This window comes from Canis lupus, chromosome 32 (genome assembly GCF_003254725.2).
Source record: "Canis lupus dingo isolate Sandy chromosome 32, ASM325472v2, whole genome shotgun sequence".
Classification (NCBI taxonomy): domain Eukaryota; kingdom Metazoa; phylum Chordata; class Mammalia; order Carnivora; family Canidae; genus Canis; species Canis lupus.
In genome coordinates, this window is record NC_064274.1 from 13,160,131 (window position 1) to 13,180,751 (window position 20,621).

The following is a 20,621-nucleotide window of genomic DNA, read 5'->3' on the forward strand; positions in this document are numbered from 1 at the left end:
ATCACGCCCTGGGCCAAAGGCAGGCGCTAAACCGCTGCGCCACCCAGGGATCCCCTTCATTGTGGTTTTGATCTGTATTTGCCTGATGTCCATAATGCGGAGCATTTTCTCATGTGCTAGTTGGCCATGTCTATGTCTTCCTCTGTGAAATTTCTGCTCATGTCATTTGCCCATTTCATGATTAGATTGTTTGTTTCTTTGCTGTTGAGTTTAATAAGTTCTTTATCGATCTTGGATACTAGGCCTTTATCTGATCTGTCATTTGCAAATATCTTCTCCTATTCTGTCGGTTGTCTTTTAGTATTTTTGACCGTTTCTTTTGCTGTGCAGAAGCTTTAAGTCCCAATAATTCATTTTTGCTTTTGTTTCTCTTGCCTTCATGGATGTATCTTGCAAGAAGTTGCTGTGGCCAAGTTCAAAAAGTACCTTTTTAAAATTTATTGTTGGTACATTGAACTGTAACTAATGTTAACTACGTGGCTATACATTTTGATTAATTATAAAAAATGTAACTTGATCTTAACTACATTGCTAAACTCATAATCATTTGCATCTAGACTATGTCATAGTTTTTTATTCAAAGTCATATCATCTGATGCTAGTAACAGTCGTTTTTTGTCTTTTTTTATTCTCACCGCATTTATTTATTTTCCTTTGTCTTACTGTACACTGTTCAATAGAAGTAATGGACCTAGGTCTGGGTCTCTAATTTAAGTACTAATACTGGTATTTGCCATAAGAGCAATCTTGGATTTTGACTTAACCTTACAGCGGAACAATACAAGTTCTGGTTTAACTCTTTTTTATTAACTTCCTTTCATCTTGTAGTGTGTCTTTACTTTTCATGTTTATAGCAATGCATTAACAAGTATGTTTTCTCTTGTCTCCAGATATTTTAAAGCTAGATACCAATTTTTCAAATTATCTAATCCATAACACTGATAGCAGTAGATGCAGGCCTATGAAAATAATTTTAATGGAAAGAATTCTTTTTGACAATGATTTCTTTTAACAAAAATTGTTTCTTCCTTAGGAATTGGTGTGCTTATGTACATACCAGATTATCTCCTACAGTGATCCTAGACAACCAAGTCACTTATATTCCAAATGGAAGAGGACCCTGTGGCTGGACCAGTGGATCCTGTCCTCAGAGGTATGTGACATTTTTTTTTTAAATAGCCACTGCTTATATTGTATTCGTGTATGTCTCTGAATATATAGAGAAAGTTAATCATCTCAGGTATATACATATAATAGGGTCAGGGTGGGGTCATCACAGTAAATTATATGCATGATTTGAGGTAAGTTAAAATGCAGATACCAATAATACATGCCTCATACAGGAGTTTTTGAATATGTGAGATAATGCAGTAATATGCTTAGTAAAGGGACAGGTAATTTGTGAGTCTTCAATAAATGTTAACTTTCATGCTTATTTCCATTTTTACTATTACTTTTATTATATACCTGATCAATAATCCAGTCCTTGAATTCTTATAAAATTCATACACGGTTTTAAGATTTTATTGATAATTTCAGCTTCATACTAGGTAAGAGAGAAGTCCATAACTTGGCAAGCCACTAATTGCAATGGTGCATGATAAAACAGCTAACTGAGGCCTTTCTTTATATGCCTATCTTAATGATTCATGTTATTTAATTTCCATTTTTTTAAAAAAAACCTATTTAGGACATTTAAAAATTGTCCTCAGATGTGGGGCTGAGTAACTGATAAATTCTCTGCATTCACACAGTCACAGTAGCTTATCTGAGGGTGTTTCAGAAGACCCTGAAATAAAAACTAAAATTATTATTCAGGCCATGATGGCTCATGTTATGCAAATTGTCATACAAATAATTCAGGCAATGAATCTGACACAGTGGCAATCAGGAACAATGCACAGTAAGGATATGTAAAATCAAGGTGTTTCTTACTCTCTGGAGGAATAGCTAAGGTTCATGATCCAGAGAGCTAAGCACACCTTAGGGATTTGGGAGAGCTGAGCTCCAGTTCTGCTTTCAGCATTTACTCCCTTTGTGGCAATTTCCTCATCGACAGGAGATACAAAGAATGCATTGTTAATTCCTCAGTAATGAAAATATTACCACAGTAACCCCATTATACTGCCCTTCTGAGTTCAAGGTGAGTTTTTTTTTTCTCTCTCTCTCCCTTTAAATGAACCAGAAATACGTATCTTTATTCTCGTCTCTTATCTTTCTCTATCTTTGAATGGGTCTCTCCATTCATTCATTATTTCAATCTATACACAGTGTTTGTCACTTTTTCTTTTATTATGTCTGAGCCACATTTATCAGGGATCCAGTTTGCTAAAGCAGGGACTCTAATAATAATGCAGCTAACTGCTTGAATTCATCCTAATAACCTCTAAAGAGTCCTTTTCCAAACAGCCTTACCTTCTATTCAGCTTTGGCTACTGGACTGGAGATATTTCACTGACAAGAGTTATTTACTGAATATAATTTCCTGAAATAAACACGATAAATGCTAATTTATCTAGCCTATTTTTAGAAATGGAAAGAATTTATAGCTCATTTTACAATTAAGAAATAACCTTACCCATATTGAATTACCCTTCAAGTCACAGCGGAAACTAAAACCCAAGTTTCCTAAAGCCCAGTGAATTCCAGCACATTCCCTTCACATGATCAGGGTTTATCCATGAAACTGACTATTGTTGTCTCCATATAGTTGTACGGGACACACTCTAGATAATAAAACAGAGACTAACCCAAGCAGTATGCATTAAATTCCCACCTCGATCACTTTTAGATTCGAGACTTTGAGCAAGTTATTTCATCTCTCTGTTCCTCAAGTTCTTCATCAGCATACCAGGAGAATAATATATTTTCCACATAGAATTAATAAGAAAATTAAACAAGATATTATATAGTCATTTCATAAGCCCACTTGATAAATATTAGCTAAATATTGAAGTCACGGGGTAAGGATAATATGGCCAAATTGTATTTGTGATTTATATTTACATATAAAGGGCCTACAATTTAGTACTATTCACCATTTTATTGATTGCCATGTTAAAATGTTACCATTTCTTCATTTCCCTTCCATGTTTTTTTTTTAATTTTTTAAATTTATTTATTCATGAGAGATACACAGAGAGAGAGAGAGAGAAGCAGAGACATAGACAGAGCAACAGGCTCCATGCAGAGAGCCCGACACAGGACTCGATCTGGTGACTCCAGGATCATGCCTGGGCCAAAAGCAAGTGCTAAATCACTGAGCCACCCAGGGACCCCCTGCTTCCATGGTTTCTTCTCAGAAATATTTTCTCATGTTGGATCCCTTTCTTCCTCTCTCTCTCTCTTCCCCATTTCTTTCTATCAGAGACAAATACCATATGACAGAAATAATATTAAAAATAAAAATGTTAAAAAAAATAAAAAATAAAAAAAATAAAAAAAATAAAAATGTTAAAACTTTTTTTTTTAATTTTTTATTTTATTTTATTTATTTATGATAGCCACACAGTGAGAGAGAGAGAGAGAGAGGCAGAGACATAGGCAGAGGGAGAAGCAGGCTCCATGCACCGGGAGCCCGACGTGGGATTCGATCCCAGGTCTCCAGGATCGCGCCCTGGGCCAAAGGCAGGCGCCAAACCGCTGCGCCACCCAGGGATCCCAAATGTTAAAACTTGAGAAAGGAAAAAGTGCAGGTTAAAAATCATAGTGGTTATCATAATTTCAATGAGATCACTGATATACAGTTTTTATTTTATTTTTTTGATATACAGTTTTTAATGTTTGATGTTGATATGTTTGATGTTGATCTGGGGGAAAACAAATCCTTTTAATTATAAAGATACAAGGAATAATAAGAATTGAAATCAAAGAAATTATCCTCATAAACTATTTTAAAAATAAGATTAAATAAGTTTTAATATTGGTTTAGTAAAAAGTATTATCAAGGAAAAAGCTATACTATGTTTGGAGAATGTAAGGATGGGTATAAACTTAAAATACCAAATAGCATAACTCTTCATGCTTTTTGTAATTTATTTAAAGAAATGTAAGTTTAACAATAATACTGATGAGGGACACCTGGTGGCTCAGTTGGTTAAGCGTCTGACTTGATTTCAGCTCAGGTCATGATCTCAGGGTTATAAGATTGAGCCCCACATCAATTCTGCACTGTGTGGAGCCTGCTTATGATTTTCTCTCTCCTTCTCCCCCTACTTCTTCCCCTCCCGACCCACTCTCTCTCTCTAATAATAATAATAATAATAATAATAATAATGTTGATGAAGATTATAATAATAATCACAGATAACATTTACTGAATGCTTCTTGTATTTTAGGCATTGTCTCCAAAACTTTAATTATCCCAACTGATAATTTAATGTGAGACAAATAATTGCTCTCCTCTCCAGATCTCAGAAGATATCTAATCCTGTCTACAGGATGCAACATAAAATCGTTACCTCATTGGAATGGAAGTGCTGTCCTGGATTCAGTGGAGCAAAATGTCAGCTAAAAGGTATATTCTAATAGTAATTTTATAATAACACCTAGAAGCATAAAACTTATGAAGAATAAGCAAATAATTCTAGTGAAGAAGAGTTGTATTTTCCCTTTTGAACCACAGTTAATGAACAGGTGGCCAAATCATTAAAACTGTTACCTCTTGGGAGCTTCCTAACTTTGTAGCTACTCTAATATCCTAAATCTCATAATGGGATATCTTATATATTCTTATATTGTTATGTTAGTTTTAGATGATGAGTAAGTGGAGATCTCACTTTTTCTTAACTATATGCTGTGGAGGCATGCCTCATTAAAATATCAGAAATCCTAATTTTGTATTTTAAATAATCACTAGTAATGACCCTATATGAAAAAAAAAACTACCTTCTAGTTTTGTTCCAGTTCAATTATTTGAAATAATATTATGTATGTGAACAAATTCTGTTTTAAAGAAGGGCACTTGATGGGATGAGCACTGGGTGTTATACTATATGTTGGCAAATAGAACTTCAATAAAAAAATATATTGAATTAAAAAAGAATATACAAATGTGGCATGAATAATTGTGCTTTTCTTCTTAAATCCTAACAGAGCCATTTTATCAACTGTGATTTTAAGGATTTTCTGGTGGCAAGGCTAATCAAACACATGGTAACCTGCTGTGGGCTAACATCCATGTGGCTATTATTTTGCTTTTGGCTTTAAACAGGTTTCCTTTGAAAAATAAGATATGGCATCAGCATACATATTTTAAATGAATGAATATTACAAGGAAGACCATTAGCAGTGGTGAGGAATTCAATCAGCAGTATGAGAGACTGTGATTAAAAATTAATGTAAGTGTGGAGAAACCATTATGATTCACATTTGAAAAAAGAAAGTTGTAATACAAAAGCTCTAGGAAACTTGCGGTTTCGTTAGGGATGTCATAAATGGTTTTTCTAGCCCATTCAGGAGAATCTGTAGGCAAATTCAACTGTAATGTTATTTGTTCTGGGTCTGGCCTGAATTTCAGAAATGTTATACAAATTTAATACATTTTCAGGGTCTAGTATGAATATGTACTTCATTCATAATCAGGTAAAGTAAACTTTTTTTTTTTTTTTTTTAAATTTATTTATGATAGTCACAGAGAGAGAAAGAGGGAGAGGCAGAGACATAGGCAGAGGGAGAAGCAGGCTCCATGCACCGAGAGCCCGATGTGGGATTCGATCCCGGGTCTCCAGGATCGCGCCCTCGGCCAAAGGCAGGCGCCAAACCGCTGCGCCACCCAGGGATCCCTTTTTTTTTTTTTTTTTTTTTTTTTTTTAAATTTTTTAAATTTAGGTAAAGTAAACTTTTAAATAAAATATCATCTATACCCAAAGTATTTAGAAACAAGGTAATTTAGCATATTCTAAAAAAGTCCAAATATGATCTCACTTTCAAATGATTCCTGAATTTTGTTAGGTGCACAAATATATTCACAGTGGTAAAACATATTTTTGTATGATCTATATATAGCAGATGGTTAAAAGTTCTGAACAGTATTTAGAATTGTATTTCTAAAATCTAAGACCAGTTTTTTTTTTTAATTTTCCTTCTTCTACAAAGAAGGACATCTTAGGAATATATATTTTTAAAGATTTTATTTATTTATTTATTTATGAGAGATATATATAGAGAGGCAGACATGGGCAGAGGGAGAAACAGGCTCGCCCTGGGGAGACCGATGTGGGACTCGATCCTAGGACCCCGGGATCACAACCTGAAGCCAAAGCCAGATACTCAACCACTGAGACACACCCTGGTGCCCTCATTTTAGGAATATTAATTCAATTATTATTTCTTAAAGATTCAAGTGTTTGTTCACAGCATACTTTTCTAGAAATTTAGAATGTCATTACACACCCTACTGCACCTAAGGAACTGAACATTCATGTATGGCAGAAAACAAAATCTTTATGTCAAAGAATGCCGTGAGCTGCGGCTAATAAGAACTGCCATTACCTTATACTTTGTCCTTTTATATCTACTAATCTACAGTCCACTAAGGTGGACAGTATACACCTGTGAGGAAAAATCATAGAATTCCATCATTATAAATGTACATACAAGAAACAAGGCTAGTTGACAGTTTTGAATATCTACTATATATTGTCATCCTCTTTTTTTTCAAAGTATCACACAGAATATTTAAATTAATTCAAATAGTTTAGCTCTGATTATTTAATGACATCTCATGTTCTAATTGGAAGTAACCTATGGATATTTTTAATACTAGATTTACAAATCATTATCTTTTATATCCATTAACAAAAATGTTCCAGAACAGATCTGACGATGACTTTCTGTTACATTAGTGTAATTAGAATTACTCATGATTCAGGCATCCGCTGATTAAGCTGTGGTAGAAAGATCATCTTTCTATTGAAATCTATGGTAGGAATAACTTCCTGATGGCAGCTATGCCCATTGTGTCATGTCATACAATCAATTCGTTATAACGGTGATTCCAATAAAACCTACTGTTGCTCCCTATGATATTCTGACCATCCCGCTCTTCACTTTTATCGCAATACATAAAAGCTATTGAATTTTTTATTAGTGTGGTTGATGCACTGGTAATATCAAGAACTACTGTGTCCCTTTGTCCCTTGAATCAATCGTGATTATTTCATCTATCCTGGGCTTCTTTTCCTTCCTTCCTTCCTTCCTTCCTTCCTTCCTTCCTTCCTTCCTTCCTTCCTTCCTTCCTTCCTTCCTTCCTCCCCTCCTTCCTTCCTTTCCACATTTTCCCCCTTCTGATTCCTCCCCTACTACATCCCAAATCGTCTACCCTCCACCCACTCACCGTATCACACTTTATATATGTGCCAATAATTTTGTTCTTATATGGAAGTGAAAATTGTCAGGTTTCCTTTGACAACACTCTCCAGCATTGTCTCATATGACAAGCAGCCCCAAATATGACAAGAATAATCAGTGTGGCTCATCCATTCTTTAAACTTCTTCAGAGCCCTCACGGGTTTGGAATAACTGGTCATGTAGCTACTGTGATAATTACTTCAGTGCTAGTCCTTCACATCAGGAGATTATTTTACCCATGGAAAATTTATAAAATACTATATAAATTTTACAAATCCCTACTTCCCCAAAATTTTCATCCCCACAAATAAAATAAATGTCATAAAAGAAAAGTAACAATCTCTTTTTCATTGAGAGTGCAGAAGGGAGATCTTTTTAAATATACAAGGAAGATCCATAGAAGGAATAAAATGGAAGAGCTAGCAACTGTATTTTCTTTTATTTCGTCTCCACTTCTCTACATTTTTCTTCTTCTTTCTCCCTCCACCCCTCTATAACTCCATCTCCAACTGTTAGAAAGGGATGTTGTGATTAGAAATCCATGAGGCAATTCCTCCTGTTTTCTTACTCCACAATATGCTGTTTCTAATATTACTGAACTTCCATACATGCTCATTTTGCTACAATTTAGATAATAAAAATTCTGGCAAAATGTTCTAGATTCACATATTAAGAATATTAGTCATACTATCAAGAGGACACATATTTGTAAAAGTCTAAGTGAATAGCATATTGTTGAGAAAAAAAGGGAAGAAGTATTAAGTCTATTAGGAAAGTAATAGTTTTGATGTATTTTACATTTGTTATACCTTTCTAGGGATCAAAGAATTTCAGAAAGGGAATTCAGAAAGGGACCTAATTTTGTGATTTGGGATACAAGACAATTTTTTTGGAACATCAGCAACAATATACTTTTTAAACCAATTTTATGAAATTTGCAATAATGTGCTTTTCCAGTAGATGTCTCTAAAATGTTCTGAAGTAGAACGAGGAAATTGTGGCTTGCTCTAATGACACAAAAGACAGGAATTTAAGTTCAAATAATGTTAGTTTAGAGAGGAGGAAAGAAAAGCTTCTTCATAAATCTGTTAAAAAAATGTCCAGTCAGCTTTAGTCAGATGCTCCATATAGGAAAATTATGTTTTATAAAATGTATCACAGGTATTATGAATGCTGAAAAATGCAATCATGCAGTTCTTGAAATAAACTGACCCCTGCCATATGTTATGAATATATAAAAATATTTCATTTTACAAATGCTGTGAAATAATTCAATAAATTTTAGAAGCTATTGTAGCTACTATTTTAATATGGGACTACACCAGTAAAATTATTTTAAAATATTGCTTCAATTAATATAATTATTTAAAACAGAAAATAGTCTCTATATTTCCTGTGTATTTGTATATCTAATTCATTCTGGTGGCGTTTAATGTTTTCCCTTTAAGACAGAACATGATTTCCTATAAGCATCTAACTCAATTATGATACATTTAGTCAAAAGTCACCATGTATCTTAGTTCTTTGTTGCCTCAAATTGCTTTCTTTGATTTGATTGCCAAATCTCAATAAATCTTTATATCTGTACTGAACATCACCAAGTGAGCATTCACCTGGTATTGCAGGATCAGTGGGAAACTGATCTGGTCACACAGGAACGTTTCTAGTTCTAAGAGCAAGCTTCCTCATTTCTGAGTTACCATTAATGACCTCCTCTATATGCCTCAAAGGTCTAGGGAAAAAAAAGAAAACACTCACGGATAACATCTGTCTAATAGGAGGGGGGAAGATGAGGGGGAGGAGGGGAAAGGAAAGGAAAGGAAAAGGAAAGAAAGGAAAAAGCACCTAATAAGGAAGTTATTGCTCTTGACACTTGCTGACCTTGCTCTCTAAGTCCTTGATCCACCATGGTCAGAGTTTGCATACAGGGGGGAAAAAAGAGTAATTGTATTGAGGACATAGAAAAAAAAAAAAAAAAGAATCTTATTTTTTAAATACATTGCATTTTTTTTTTAATCTGGACATTAAGGAGGGCACGTGATGTAATGAGCACTGAGTATTAGATAAGACTGATGCATCAGTGACCTCCACCTCTGAAACCAATAATACACAATATGTTAATTAACTGAATACCAATAAAACTTTTAAAAATCTGAAGTGCATAAGGATCTTTAAAAGTTATTTGACTTAAATAAATGTCCTTCTGTCCCAGTGCCTATCTTTCAGAAAGAACCAAGAAAAAGAGACTTAGAAATCCGCTCTATAGAACAAAGCAAAGGTCTGTGCTGAACTGCGAGATAAGATTGCCTGGGAAATCTAGAATGTATAGCAGTCCTTGTGGTAGGGAATACATTTGTGAAGACAGAAAGAGTGCTAAATGAAAAAATAAAAGAGCATCGATCAACCAGGAACTTTATCACAGGAGAGTAACTGACTCCACTGTCAGCGATCCTATCAGCGGATCTCCATCGGCTAAAACCCATGCAATAAGCTGAGATGAATGCAAGTATTGAACTCCAGGCGACAAACAGAGCTAAGAAAAGATAAACTATTGAATTTGTTAAACAGGCATGTCAAGTTTTTAACAGCCTTGGTAGGACCCATGATCCAATGAATTTCAGAAAACAGATTCATATGACAATTGGATCTCAAGGATCTTAGTGTGATGGTTAACAGTTGTTTCTTTTACTTAGGAGTACAATTTCCTCACCTGGTTCCTCTTAAAACAATTACTTTAAAAGTAATTATGTTAAGAACAAATGGAAAGTTTTACATGCGCGCACACACACAGTCACAGTAGTTTTTGTCATTTAATATTTAAAGTATTTTTCCAATTACATTTTCTTTAAAATCAATCTTAACTACAAAAATATGGAGAAAATTTAATTTTTCTTATTTCATGTCTATTATGTTTTCATAAAATGAGGAGTGAATTACTGAAGATTAGTAAGCAAGAATACAAAAGCTTTCACTTGATACCTCTATGTATAATTCTTTGTCTTCTTTAAATAGCTTTCTTTTTTTCTCTGACAGTTTTATTTGCTTTCTCTTCCATTTGTCACTGATTCTACAGGGTTTATTTTTTGTCTTTTTAGTTTTTATTTCTAATCTTCTGCCTTTCTTTAGTATGTCACTTTCTATCCCCTTGTTTACAATGCAGTAAATAGCATTTTTCCAGATTGCATGAATGGTATTTGTCTGAAATACTTTTGACCCTAAGGGAAATAGAAAATCAGACTTGAATCCTCTTCATTTACTTCCTTTTTATTCTTACCCTTTTACTTTTTGCCCAGATTTGTTTTTCCCTCTTGCACATTTAGGATCTTGCCTGGACCACATGACACTGAGAGAACTGTGACTTAAGGAAGTAACTAACCAGTCAGATATGATTCTAGAAGACTTAAAATACCCTCTACCTCCTTCTATGTGTGTGTGATATTCTGATTTGCTGGTCCTTCTCAAATGAGAAAGGATACTAAGTGAAGTAATGTTATAATCTCTACATTAAATTTGCAACATGTAATACGAAGAGTGAGATACAGAGACTTGATCTCACTGGAATATAATACAACAATTAAAAATAATGCATTACTATTTATAATTAAGCTTTAGCAAAGTATTTTTAGCCTCTGGAAATAAACCCTTTTTAAAATGCTGTCATGATTTTTATTGTGTTACTCCACTCCAAGATGATGAGCACCCAAGCTGATCTGTCTCTTGATTATGATGATGGAGTGAGAAGGAGCAGGGGCCATATTCAAACATCTTAACAACTAATTTAATAATATCAGTTAATATATAAATCAATATAAAAATCAAAGGTTAAAAATGTATTATTTTTATGTTAATGCATATATTTTCAATGCATAAATATATTTCATAAAAATAAATATTGTGGATTATTTAAATAATTAAATATTTAATGATAGTGATTATGTTTAATAATTGAATATTTATAAATATATATTTATTAATTTAAAATAAAATATAAAATATAAGGTAAAAGAAACCATGACACAAATCATTCATCTTATTATTCTAGTAATTCTTAAATAATTTCTTAATTTTGGGACATCTGGATGGCTCAGTGGTTGAGCATCTGCCTTTGGCTCAGGGTGTGATTCCAGAATCCTGGGATTGAGCCTTTCATTGGGCTTCCCACAGGGAATCTGCTTCTCCCTCTGCCCATGTCTCTTCCTCTCTCTCTGTGTCTCTCATGAATAAAATAATAAAATCTTAAAAAATAATAATTTATTAATTTCTAAAACTTACTGGCATACTCTTTTTTTTTACATGGGTGATACCAGCTAAATGATATCTCTATCAGAGAGATGATTTAATATAGAGTACCATCCTAAACTCCTTTAAAGAATTCTCCATCAGATTTAGAGACATTGAGTGGTATCAAGACTCAGCAAGTTGATCACTTCTATTAACATTAATGATAGTGCCATCCTGCTGAATTATCTACTAGTCTTTACTGAATTAACAATGATCGCATTCAAATTTTATCTAGCCCTTAAATACTATGTATATCTTTAAGTATTCAATGTATTTATTACTAACTAAATCATGAAAATTGTAAGAATGTCTTATTTAATTCAGTCATAGAGTTTTGCAAATGTCATTTGGTCAAATTTGTCGCACAATAAATCAAGGAATGTAAACATTCATTTTTTGAGTTTTGTCATATAAATATTATTTTCATATTAGAAAAATTGATGTTTTCTAATGTAATTGATCACTTGTTAATTTTTATTTCAAATACTCTATATATATTTTTCATGTCAGAAATGTCTTTCAGTTTTCAAATTATCTCCAGTTTAACAAGGTGACTTTTTTCCCCTATAGAGTTAAAAAAGATTGACATCTCTAGTAGAATGTCATTTCTGGAAGTACCTGGTGGCTCAGTGGGCTAAGCATCTGAATTGATTTTGGCTCAGGTCATGATCTCAGGGTTGTGAGATCAAGTGCAGCCCCTGTTCAGTGTGGAGTCAGCTTGAGATTCTCTCTCTCCTCCCTTTGCTACTCCCCTCCACCCTGCTCATGTTCATTCTCTCTCTCTCTCTCAAATAAATAATAAGTAAATAAATAAATAAATAAATAAAGCAAGCCTTTTTAAAAAACTGTCATTTCTGAAAAGCAATTCTCTACTTTTTAAAAACAAGGCTTATTGTCCAAATTCTAAACATAAATGGCAATGATACATCTATATAGAAATTATATTAAGTAAGTTCTATAATATTTTCTTTTTTAAAACAATCTATTATTTAAATTATATAATGTTAAAATTTTAATTTTATTGCTTAAGCATTTTCCTTTCTTTTATAGATTTTGTAATTAACACTATTTGATAAAGTGTGGAATTTTTTTATTATTTCAAAAATTTTGCTTTACTTGAAAATTTTTATTTCAAAAACTTATTTCATGAGACTAATTCCACAAAGTTCTTTAATATTTTCCTCTTGAAATAAATAAAATCTTAAAAAAAAAAAAAAAAGGGCAGCCCCGGTGGCGCAGCAGTTTGGCGCCCCATGCAGCCTGGGGTGCGATCCTGGAGATCCGGGATCGAGTCCCACATCAGGCTCCCTGCATGGAGCCTGCTTCTCCCTCTGCCTGTGTCTCTGCCTCTCTCTCTGCGTCTATGAATAAATAAATAAAATCTTAAAAAAATATATTTTCCTCTTGATTGCAAATGAACTTTAGCAGAAATTGATTGTCATGAACAATAAATCTAGTCATTTTAATTTTAAAAGACAAAAATTTAGAGCATTATTTGAGTCAAAGTTTATATATCATGTAAAAATCCACAAAATTTATTGAAAATAAAATCAAATTAATTTCCATTCCAGAATTACATCGTTTTATATTTAATTGATTTTTTATATCAACTGATGTTTTACGTATCAAAAGATGTCCCAGAATTATATTTTTTCTTTAAAGAGAGAGAGAAGTGGTGGGAAAGGCTCCATATCACCACCCTGAGGTGTTGGCCTAAACTGAAATAAGAGTTGGTTGCTTAACCCACTGAGCCACCTAGGCATCCCCACTATTGATAAAAATTTCTGTCATTTTTTCTTTTTTCAAAAAAATCACATTCATATGAAGTGCTTCCAAAATTTAAACTTTTGTCTCTTTTCCAATGTTTTCAATAATATATCATAAATTCCTCAATTATGTTTATTAAAATTACTTCCTTTATATAAGGCCTACTTTTCTACAGCATGATTGGAGACTCAAAGTTGTCATTTATTAGAGTTTTAATACATCATGTCTTGGGACACCTGGATGATTCAACACCCAACTCAGTGGTTGAGCATCTGCCTTCAGTCCAGGGAGTAATCCTGGAGTCCTGGGATTCAATCCCACATCAGGTTCTCTGCATGGAACCTGCTTCTCTCTCTGCCAATGTCCCTGCCTCTCTCTGTGTCACTCATGAATACATAAATAAAATCTTTAAAAAAAATAGATCATGTCTTTAACATATGTTCTTGTTATCAACAGGCAAGTGTGGTTGTTTAAAAGTCTATGAAGATCAATTTCTAGATTACAATTTTAATATAAAAATATCTGGCCCAGGGCAATATCCTGGAGTCCCAGGATTGAGTCCCACGTCAGGCTCCCTACGTGGAGCCTGCTTCTCCCTCTGCCTGTGTCTCTGCCTCTCTCTCTCTCTCTCTGTGTTGTGTCTCTCATGAATAAATACATTTTAAAAAATCTTTAAAAAATTAAAAATAGAAAAGGAAATGGGAATTGTCACCTTGTTTGTATCCCACAAAACAATATAGTCTTTGCTTTTACTACAATTGTGCATTGCTTCTTAACAAAGTACCTTCTGTCTACCGTTTTATGGAAGGCTTTTAAATGCACCAGCTCTTTTTGTTTTCTTACTTTTTGGTTTTGTTTTCCTGTGATTTGATCAAAAAGTTAAGCAGTAATAAAATGTGAAGATCATTTGTTCATCCTTTTTTTTTTTTTTTTTTTTTTTTTATGATAGTCACAGAGAGAGAGAGAGACAGAGACACAGGCAGAGGGAGAAGCAGGTTCCATGCACCGGGAGCCCGATGTGGGATTCGATCCCGGGTCTCCAGGATCGCGCCCTGGGCCAAAGGCAGACGCCAAACCGCTGCACCACCCAGGGATCCCTGTTCATCCTATTGAAGCTGCATGTTCCTTTTGCTGTAACTACTTGCCCGTATTCTGAACCTTCTTCCACTGCTTTGAGAAATAGGGAAGGGAGTGAGGTAGGCAGTTGCTAGGAAGACTTTCATGCTTTACTCCAGTGGTTCTCAAACTTCAGCGTGCATTGGAAACATCAGCAAGGCTTGTTAAAACACAAATTACTGCCCCACTCCAGACCTTTTAGCAGGTCTAGGATGGGGCCTAGAAGTTGTATTTTCAGAAGTTTGCAGGTGAAAAAAAATGTTACTCAGAAAAGTTGGTGATGCTGATACTGCTGATCTAGGGACCCTGTTTTGAGAACCATCACTTCACTTTTGAGTCACTCTCTTGCATAGCCAGAAAAATGCTTTGTACATCATCTAAAGAGGAAACTTGATAAAAAATCTATGCAATTACTTGATAGATATATTTATATGAATTAATTTGAATTTAGGCTAAAGGAACCTTATTGCTAGGATCTAAGAGAAAATGAACACTTTTTGCCACTTACTGCAGCCCAGAAATAAGTATAATTTCCCCAAGCTGTGGATCATTTTCTTCCAAATAAATCAATAATTATACAGGACTTTATAATACAGTGAAGAGAAAAAAGAAGCAATATCAAAACAAAAACTGTGAACATGAATGAAAATTTGTTAGTTTACCTCAATGCCCTGAAGAAAAGCAATGCAAAATTCAGTCTAACAATAAAGACTCGCATTAATGACAAATACATTATTCTTTCTATGGAGTAGAGATCCTTCAGTACTATTGTCAAAGCTACATATGCCTTAGGGAGCATAATTTTTTTTTAAATATTTTATTTATTTATTCATGAAAGACACAGAGAGAGAGAAGCAGAGATATAAGCAGAGGGAGAGGCAGACTCCCTGTGGGGAGCCCTATGTGGGACTCGATCCCAGAACCCCAGAATCAACCTGAGCAGAGGGCAGATGTTCAACCACTGAGCCACCCAGGTGCCCCAGGAAGCGTAATTAACATGTGCCCAAGGTACAGTTTCATTGCTACATAATTTTACATGGGAAGAAGGATAGTAAGACACCAAACACTTTTCTCATGTCTGATATGCAGACTTCAATGAATACATTTGTTTATTAAAAGTCTGCAAATTACAGACCTACCTTACTTGATGTGTTCAAAATGTTTAATAAATTTTCGCTCTAAATTGTGTTCTCCAATGAAAAACTATATTTCCATCTGAAATATTACCTGGTTCATGGGAAAGGGGAACCAATTCTTTCACAGAGTAGTTTTATAAGAATTTCTATTTTTCTGAAATTTCACTGATTCCCTTGAGACTTGCCATGTGAGAGTTTACTTTTACCTGTAGTCCTTATGTTTTGAGTCTATGTATTTCCTAAAAATCTAGGAACAACTCATTTATTTAAACAGATATTCTTTCACCAAGGAACCTGTAGCTTTCCTTTATTTCCAAGGAGACATCAGTTGGAAATTGCATTGTTAAACAGACAGCTTTTGTGGCAGTCCACTTATAAAGCCACTATAGCTTTTAACACAGCTGATTTTAAAGTCCCCTCAATTTTGCAGGCAGGTTACATCAGCCAGTTTGCACAGCTGCCACTAACTACCATCCATTTTCTCCTAAAAGGAGACCAGAATACTTTCTTTTTTTTCCAAACAGAATTAGAGTCCAGCACTTCCAACACAAAGTGGAAGCACATTACCCTCCGGGTGGGGGCGGCGCAGCTCACTCAGCAATCATCACAAACCATCATGCTTCAGTACCCACCATAAATGAATGGTAGCCACAGCACTGCTCAGAGTGGGAAAAAAATGAGGCAGTCCCCATGCTTAACCCCCTCTCTTCTCTTTTTGTGTTCATCCAGCCCAAGAAGAGCAGCACTTGATACACAGCAACCAAGCTGAGAGTCACACTGCTGTTGGCAGAGAGACAGCTGAGAAACAGCAGCAGCAAGACTGTGGTGATCCAGGTCACAGATTATCACTACTAACACCCCTAACCCAATTATTGTCAACACTATTTATAACAACTTTCAAACAAGAAATCACTTGGCTGTCAAATGTTTGATGCTGACGCCTTAGCGTACCCCTGAATCCTTTTCTATGGGTACCCCATGTTGGGAGAGAAACTGTGGATGAGCCATAGGTTCCCAGCCTGAAGAGACCACGTAAATTTTGAAACCCTGTGTACAAAAACAGAAGACAATTAAAAATGCTGTTATACTAGTTGTAAGGAAATCACAGTTTCCCAAATTAAGGTAAAACTTTTTTCCTCTAAAGAGTACAATCATGGAAGAATCTTGAGGTAGAAGGAATGAGGTGATCATTTAAAAGAGCTGAGACAGCTCCTGTCCATTGATTGATAAGAGATCACCGAGATTGTGGATTACTGACTAGGAAAAAGAATTGTGACTGAGAACTTCACGTTGATCCAAAGTTGGCAAGCTACATATTTTTCATCTTTCTAATCATAAATATTTTACTGTTTCTTTTAGGCCTAACTTTATTTCTTAGAGACATAAGGTTGGTTACCACTGAAAACATCTCTATGTGTTTGCCGCAGATCTAATCATACTAAATAGGGCACTCAAATTGAGAAATGGGATTTAGGGGGAATAAAGATGAATATATCATAAAAACTGTACTTTTTTTTTTAAGGGATTGGAACTCAATATCTTCATAAAATACTATAAAATCTTCCTTGAATTATTGAAGTGCAAGCATAAAAGCATGGAAAGTATCATTGCTATGTTAAATGATTCAAACTAAATCTGAATCTTTATCATTCATTAAAGAATACCTTAGTGAAAAATAAAATCCTTAGACTGTAGAAATGACTATATACATATATATAGTTACACATATTTAATTCTGTAATGTTGGATTTGAAAGCAGAAGATGAGGTATTAGCTCTGCAACCTCAAACCAGTTACTTTGGTTTTCTGTCCCTTGGTTTCTTCATCTCTTAAGAATATAACAATAACTCTTTGAAGTTAAAAAAAAAAAAAAAAAAGACTGAAGATTCCGGGCAAAGTTAAAGCATTTTAGAAGTCTAATATATATATATTTTATATTTATACATTCTATATTTATATAGTATAAATATTCACCCTTGGTGTAAAATTCAGGCTACCATTTGCTAAGTGCATATACAGCAGTCTGTATTTTCAAATATATAGAACAAAACATGATTTATTTGTATATATATGTATATAAATATATATACTTTTTTAAAAATACTTCCAATATTCTTTTCTTCTACATGCAGCAGTGACACAAAAGATGACTGAGCAGATGAACTACCAGGCAATGAAACTGACCCTTCTCCAGAAGAAGATTGACAATATTTCTTTGGCTGTGAGTGATGTAAGGAACACGTACTCCTCCCTAGAAGGAAAAATCAATGAAGATAAAGACAGAGAATTTCAATCTTTTCTAAAAGGTAAAAGTAAAATATTCATTCAGTTGAGACAAAAATTAAATGACTCATTTATCTTTTCTCATATTTTGGAATCTTTGCTTTAGATTAGGTGGTATAAAAGTCTGAGACTTATATTTTTGGAATAAGATATTTGTAAATCAATTTCTATAATAATTTGAAACATCTAAATAATTTTATACTGCATAGCCAATCTTTTACTCAATATTTCATCTGATTTATTTTTATTAAGTACTAATTACAGCTTAACTTATTTCTTTATAGTTAAAATTAGCCGTAATTAATTTACTTCCATTGGGGTTTCCAGTTCAAGATGAAGATGAGGTTAAAAAAGGATTACCAAGGCACTAGATAATATGGTTGTATTAATAATATTGATGAAGATATTGAGAATAAATCTAAAGTATGTTATTACCTCAGAAATTATCTAGTTTATGGAGTATAATCAATAAAATATTCCTAAAACATCTAAGGTAATAGAAATAATAATTTCTTTATAAATGTGAATCAGTTTTGCCCAACTTTTGTGTTCTTAAAACAGCAGGCTGTATTTCTTCCTGGAGGTTTTATAGGATAATCCATCTCCAGTTCATTCCAGTTGTTGTCAAAGTTCATTTTCTTGTAGTTGTGAGACTGAAGTCTTATTTTCTTGATTGCTATAAACTGAGGCTTATTTTTAGCTTCTAGAGGCCACTACATTTCTTGGTTCATGGCATTTTTCCTCCATCTTCAACCACCAGCAACACTGCTGAGTGCTCGTGGTGATGTAGGAATGACTTAGGGACAGATGGGACTAGGCAGGGAAAGATAAGGGAAAGGGCCAGGGTCAAGATCCCAGAAATCTGTGGGCTCCCATAAACCCTAAGGACACCAAAAGGCCCGGGTCAGGCTCCTACCCATCCCAAGAAAACAGAGATAAGCTAGTAAAAACAGAAAAATAATAAACCTGGCTCCCTAGCTCCAAAATGTTAGGGAGTATCTCCCTATAATGGCTACTAAGTAATCACAAAAACACCAGACCACAAAGAAATGTGTCATTAAGGGATTATCAATAGTCCCTGCTCAAACCTAGACTGCACAAGAATCTCAAGGCCGTGGACTCCCTGGCTAGGTTCTCAATAAAAGACTGGCACTAAAAGTCCTCGGTGGCAACCTTGTCGGGACCCCACTCACTTCTGAGAGCCTTCTCTGTATCTCTGCTTAATAAATTTCTATCACTTTGCTCACTCTATTGTCCGCAAGATTCATTCTTCTACTTCATGAGACAAGAAGTAAGCTCTTCCGTATCAATGGCATATTTCAAACCCACTCTTCTACCTTCCTTTTCCTCTCTTAAGGGCTCAGTTATTACATTGGCCAGACCTGAGTAATCCAGGATAATCTCCTTGTCTCAAGGTCTTTAGCCTTAATCACATCTGCCATGGCCCTTTTGCCAGGTGAGGTAACATATTCACAGGCTGAGGAATCTAGGGTGTGGACATCTTGAGTAGAGCAGCATTATTCTGCCTACCATGGGGATCTGTATGTAGATAGTGAGTAATTGGTATAGTAATGTTATACACAGGGTACAATGTGACCATTTGATAGTTTCAACAAATCCAAGCTAAGGACACCAGAGAAGACTTCTACAAAAAGAAACCATCTCAACTAAGAAGCTAGGGACCAGGAGGAATTAATTAGGCAAAGGAGTTTCAAGGAGGACCTGGATTTTTTAGGCAAGGAATTTTGTCACTAGGAATATCTCAGTTCTCCGGATTTATTGTATGTTTCCAAATTTCAGGATTACTGTTCCCTTTTACTTTGTTTTATACATAAACATATACTCATTGTACAACCCCATGACTATAATGTTATTTTTTCTTTATTTTTCATCTGTGGTTTGCAGGTAAAAGATAAGGTGGAGGTTTCCATATCATCTACCAGTATGACAGCAACCATGATTTTTTTTTTTTAAGATTTTATTTATTTATTCATGAGAGACACACAGAGAGAGGCAGAGACACAGGCAGAGGGAGAAGGAGGCTCCATGCAGGGATCCCAATGCGAGACTTGATCCCGGGACTCCAGGATTACACCCTGGGCCGAAGGCAGATGCTCAACCACTGAGCCACCCAGGTGTCCCCATGATTTTTTTAAATTATGTAAATATTTGATGCTATTAAGCCCCTGAAAGCAAGACCCTGCCCTACATTTCTGGCATGTCCCCCCTATGGCCAAACTTACCAATGACAAGCATGAGAGAGGAATATATTTTCTCTGAAGTGCTAACATGAGAAAGAAATCAAATAGAAACAGCATATAATTGACTAACACCACCATAATGAAAAATTTTAAGCAAAATTTGGTTATCATAACCAAAGAGAATTAGAGAGAATTAGGCCTGTCAACAGCTTTTTGTGAAACTACTAACAAAAATTCTGGTAATGACATAGAAAAAACATCCATTCATAAGAGCAACAACAGAATTCTCCCCTCAATAGAAGGCATTCGTTGTGTATTAAGCATAATCAACTATGAAAACCAGAGAGGGACACCTGGGTGGCTCAGCAGTTGAGCCTCTGCCTTTAGCTCAGGGCATGATCTCCGTCCAAGGATCCAGTCCCACATCGGCCTCCCCACAGGGAGCCTGCTTCTCCCTCTGCCTGTGTGTGTGCCTCTCTCTCTGTGC

At 34.7% G+C, this 20,621-nt stretch overlaps 1 protein-coding gene across 2 annotated transcripts in view; it reads left to right on the forward strand.

The window, feature by feature from the left end:
* The window catches only part of MMRN1 (multimerin 1), a 73,452-nt gene that overhangs the window by 33,400 nt on the left and 19,431 nt on the right, over positions 1-20,621 (forward strand). For both annotated transcript variants that reach the window (XM_025424724.3, XM_025424722.3), the window contains exons 3-6: positions 1,034-1,153; positions 4,410-4,516; positions 16,380-16,484; positions 17,783-17,956. In XM_025424724.3, the coding sequence (XP_025280509.1) occupies positions 1,034-1,153; positions 4,410-4,516; positions 16,380-16,484; positions 17,783-17,956 (506 nt within the window). The remainder of the gene's footprint in view (positions 1-1,033; positions 1,154-4,409; positions 4,517-16,379; positions 16,485-17,782; positions 17,957-20,621) is intronic.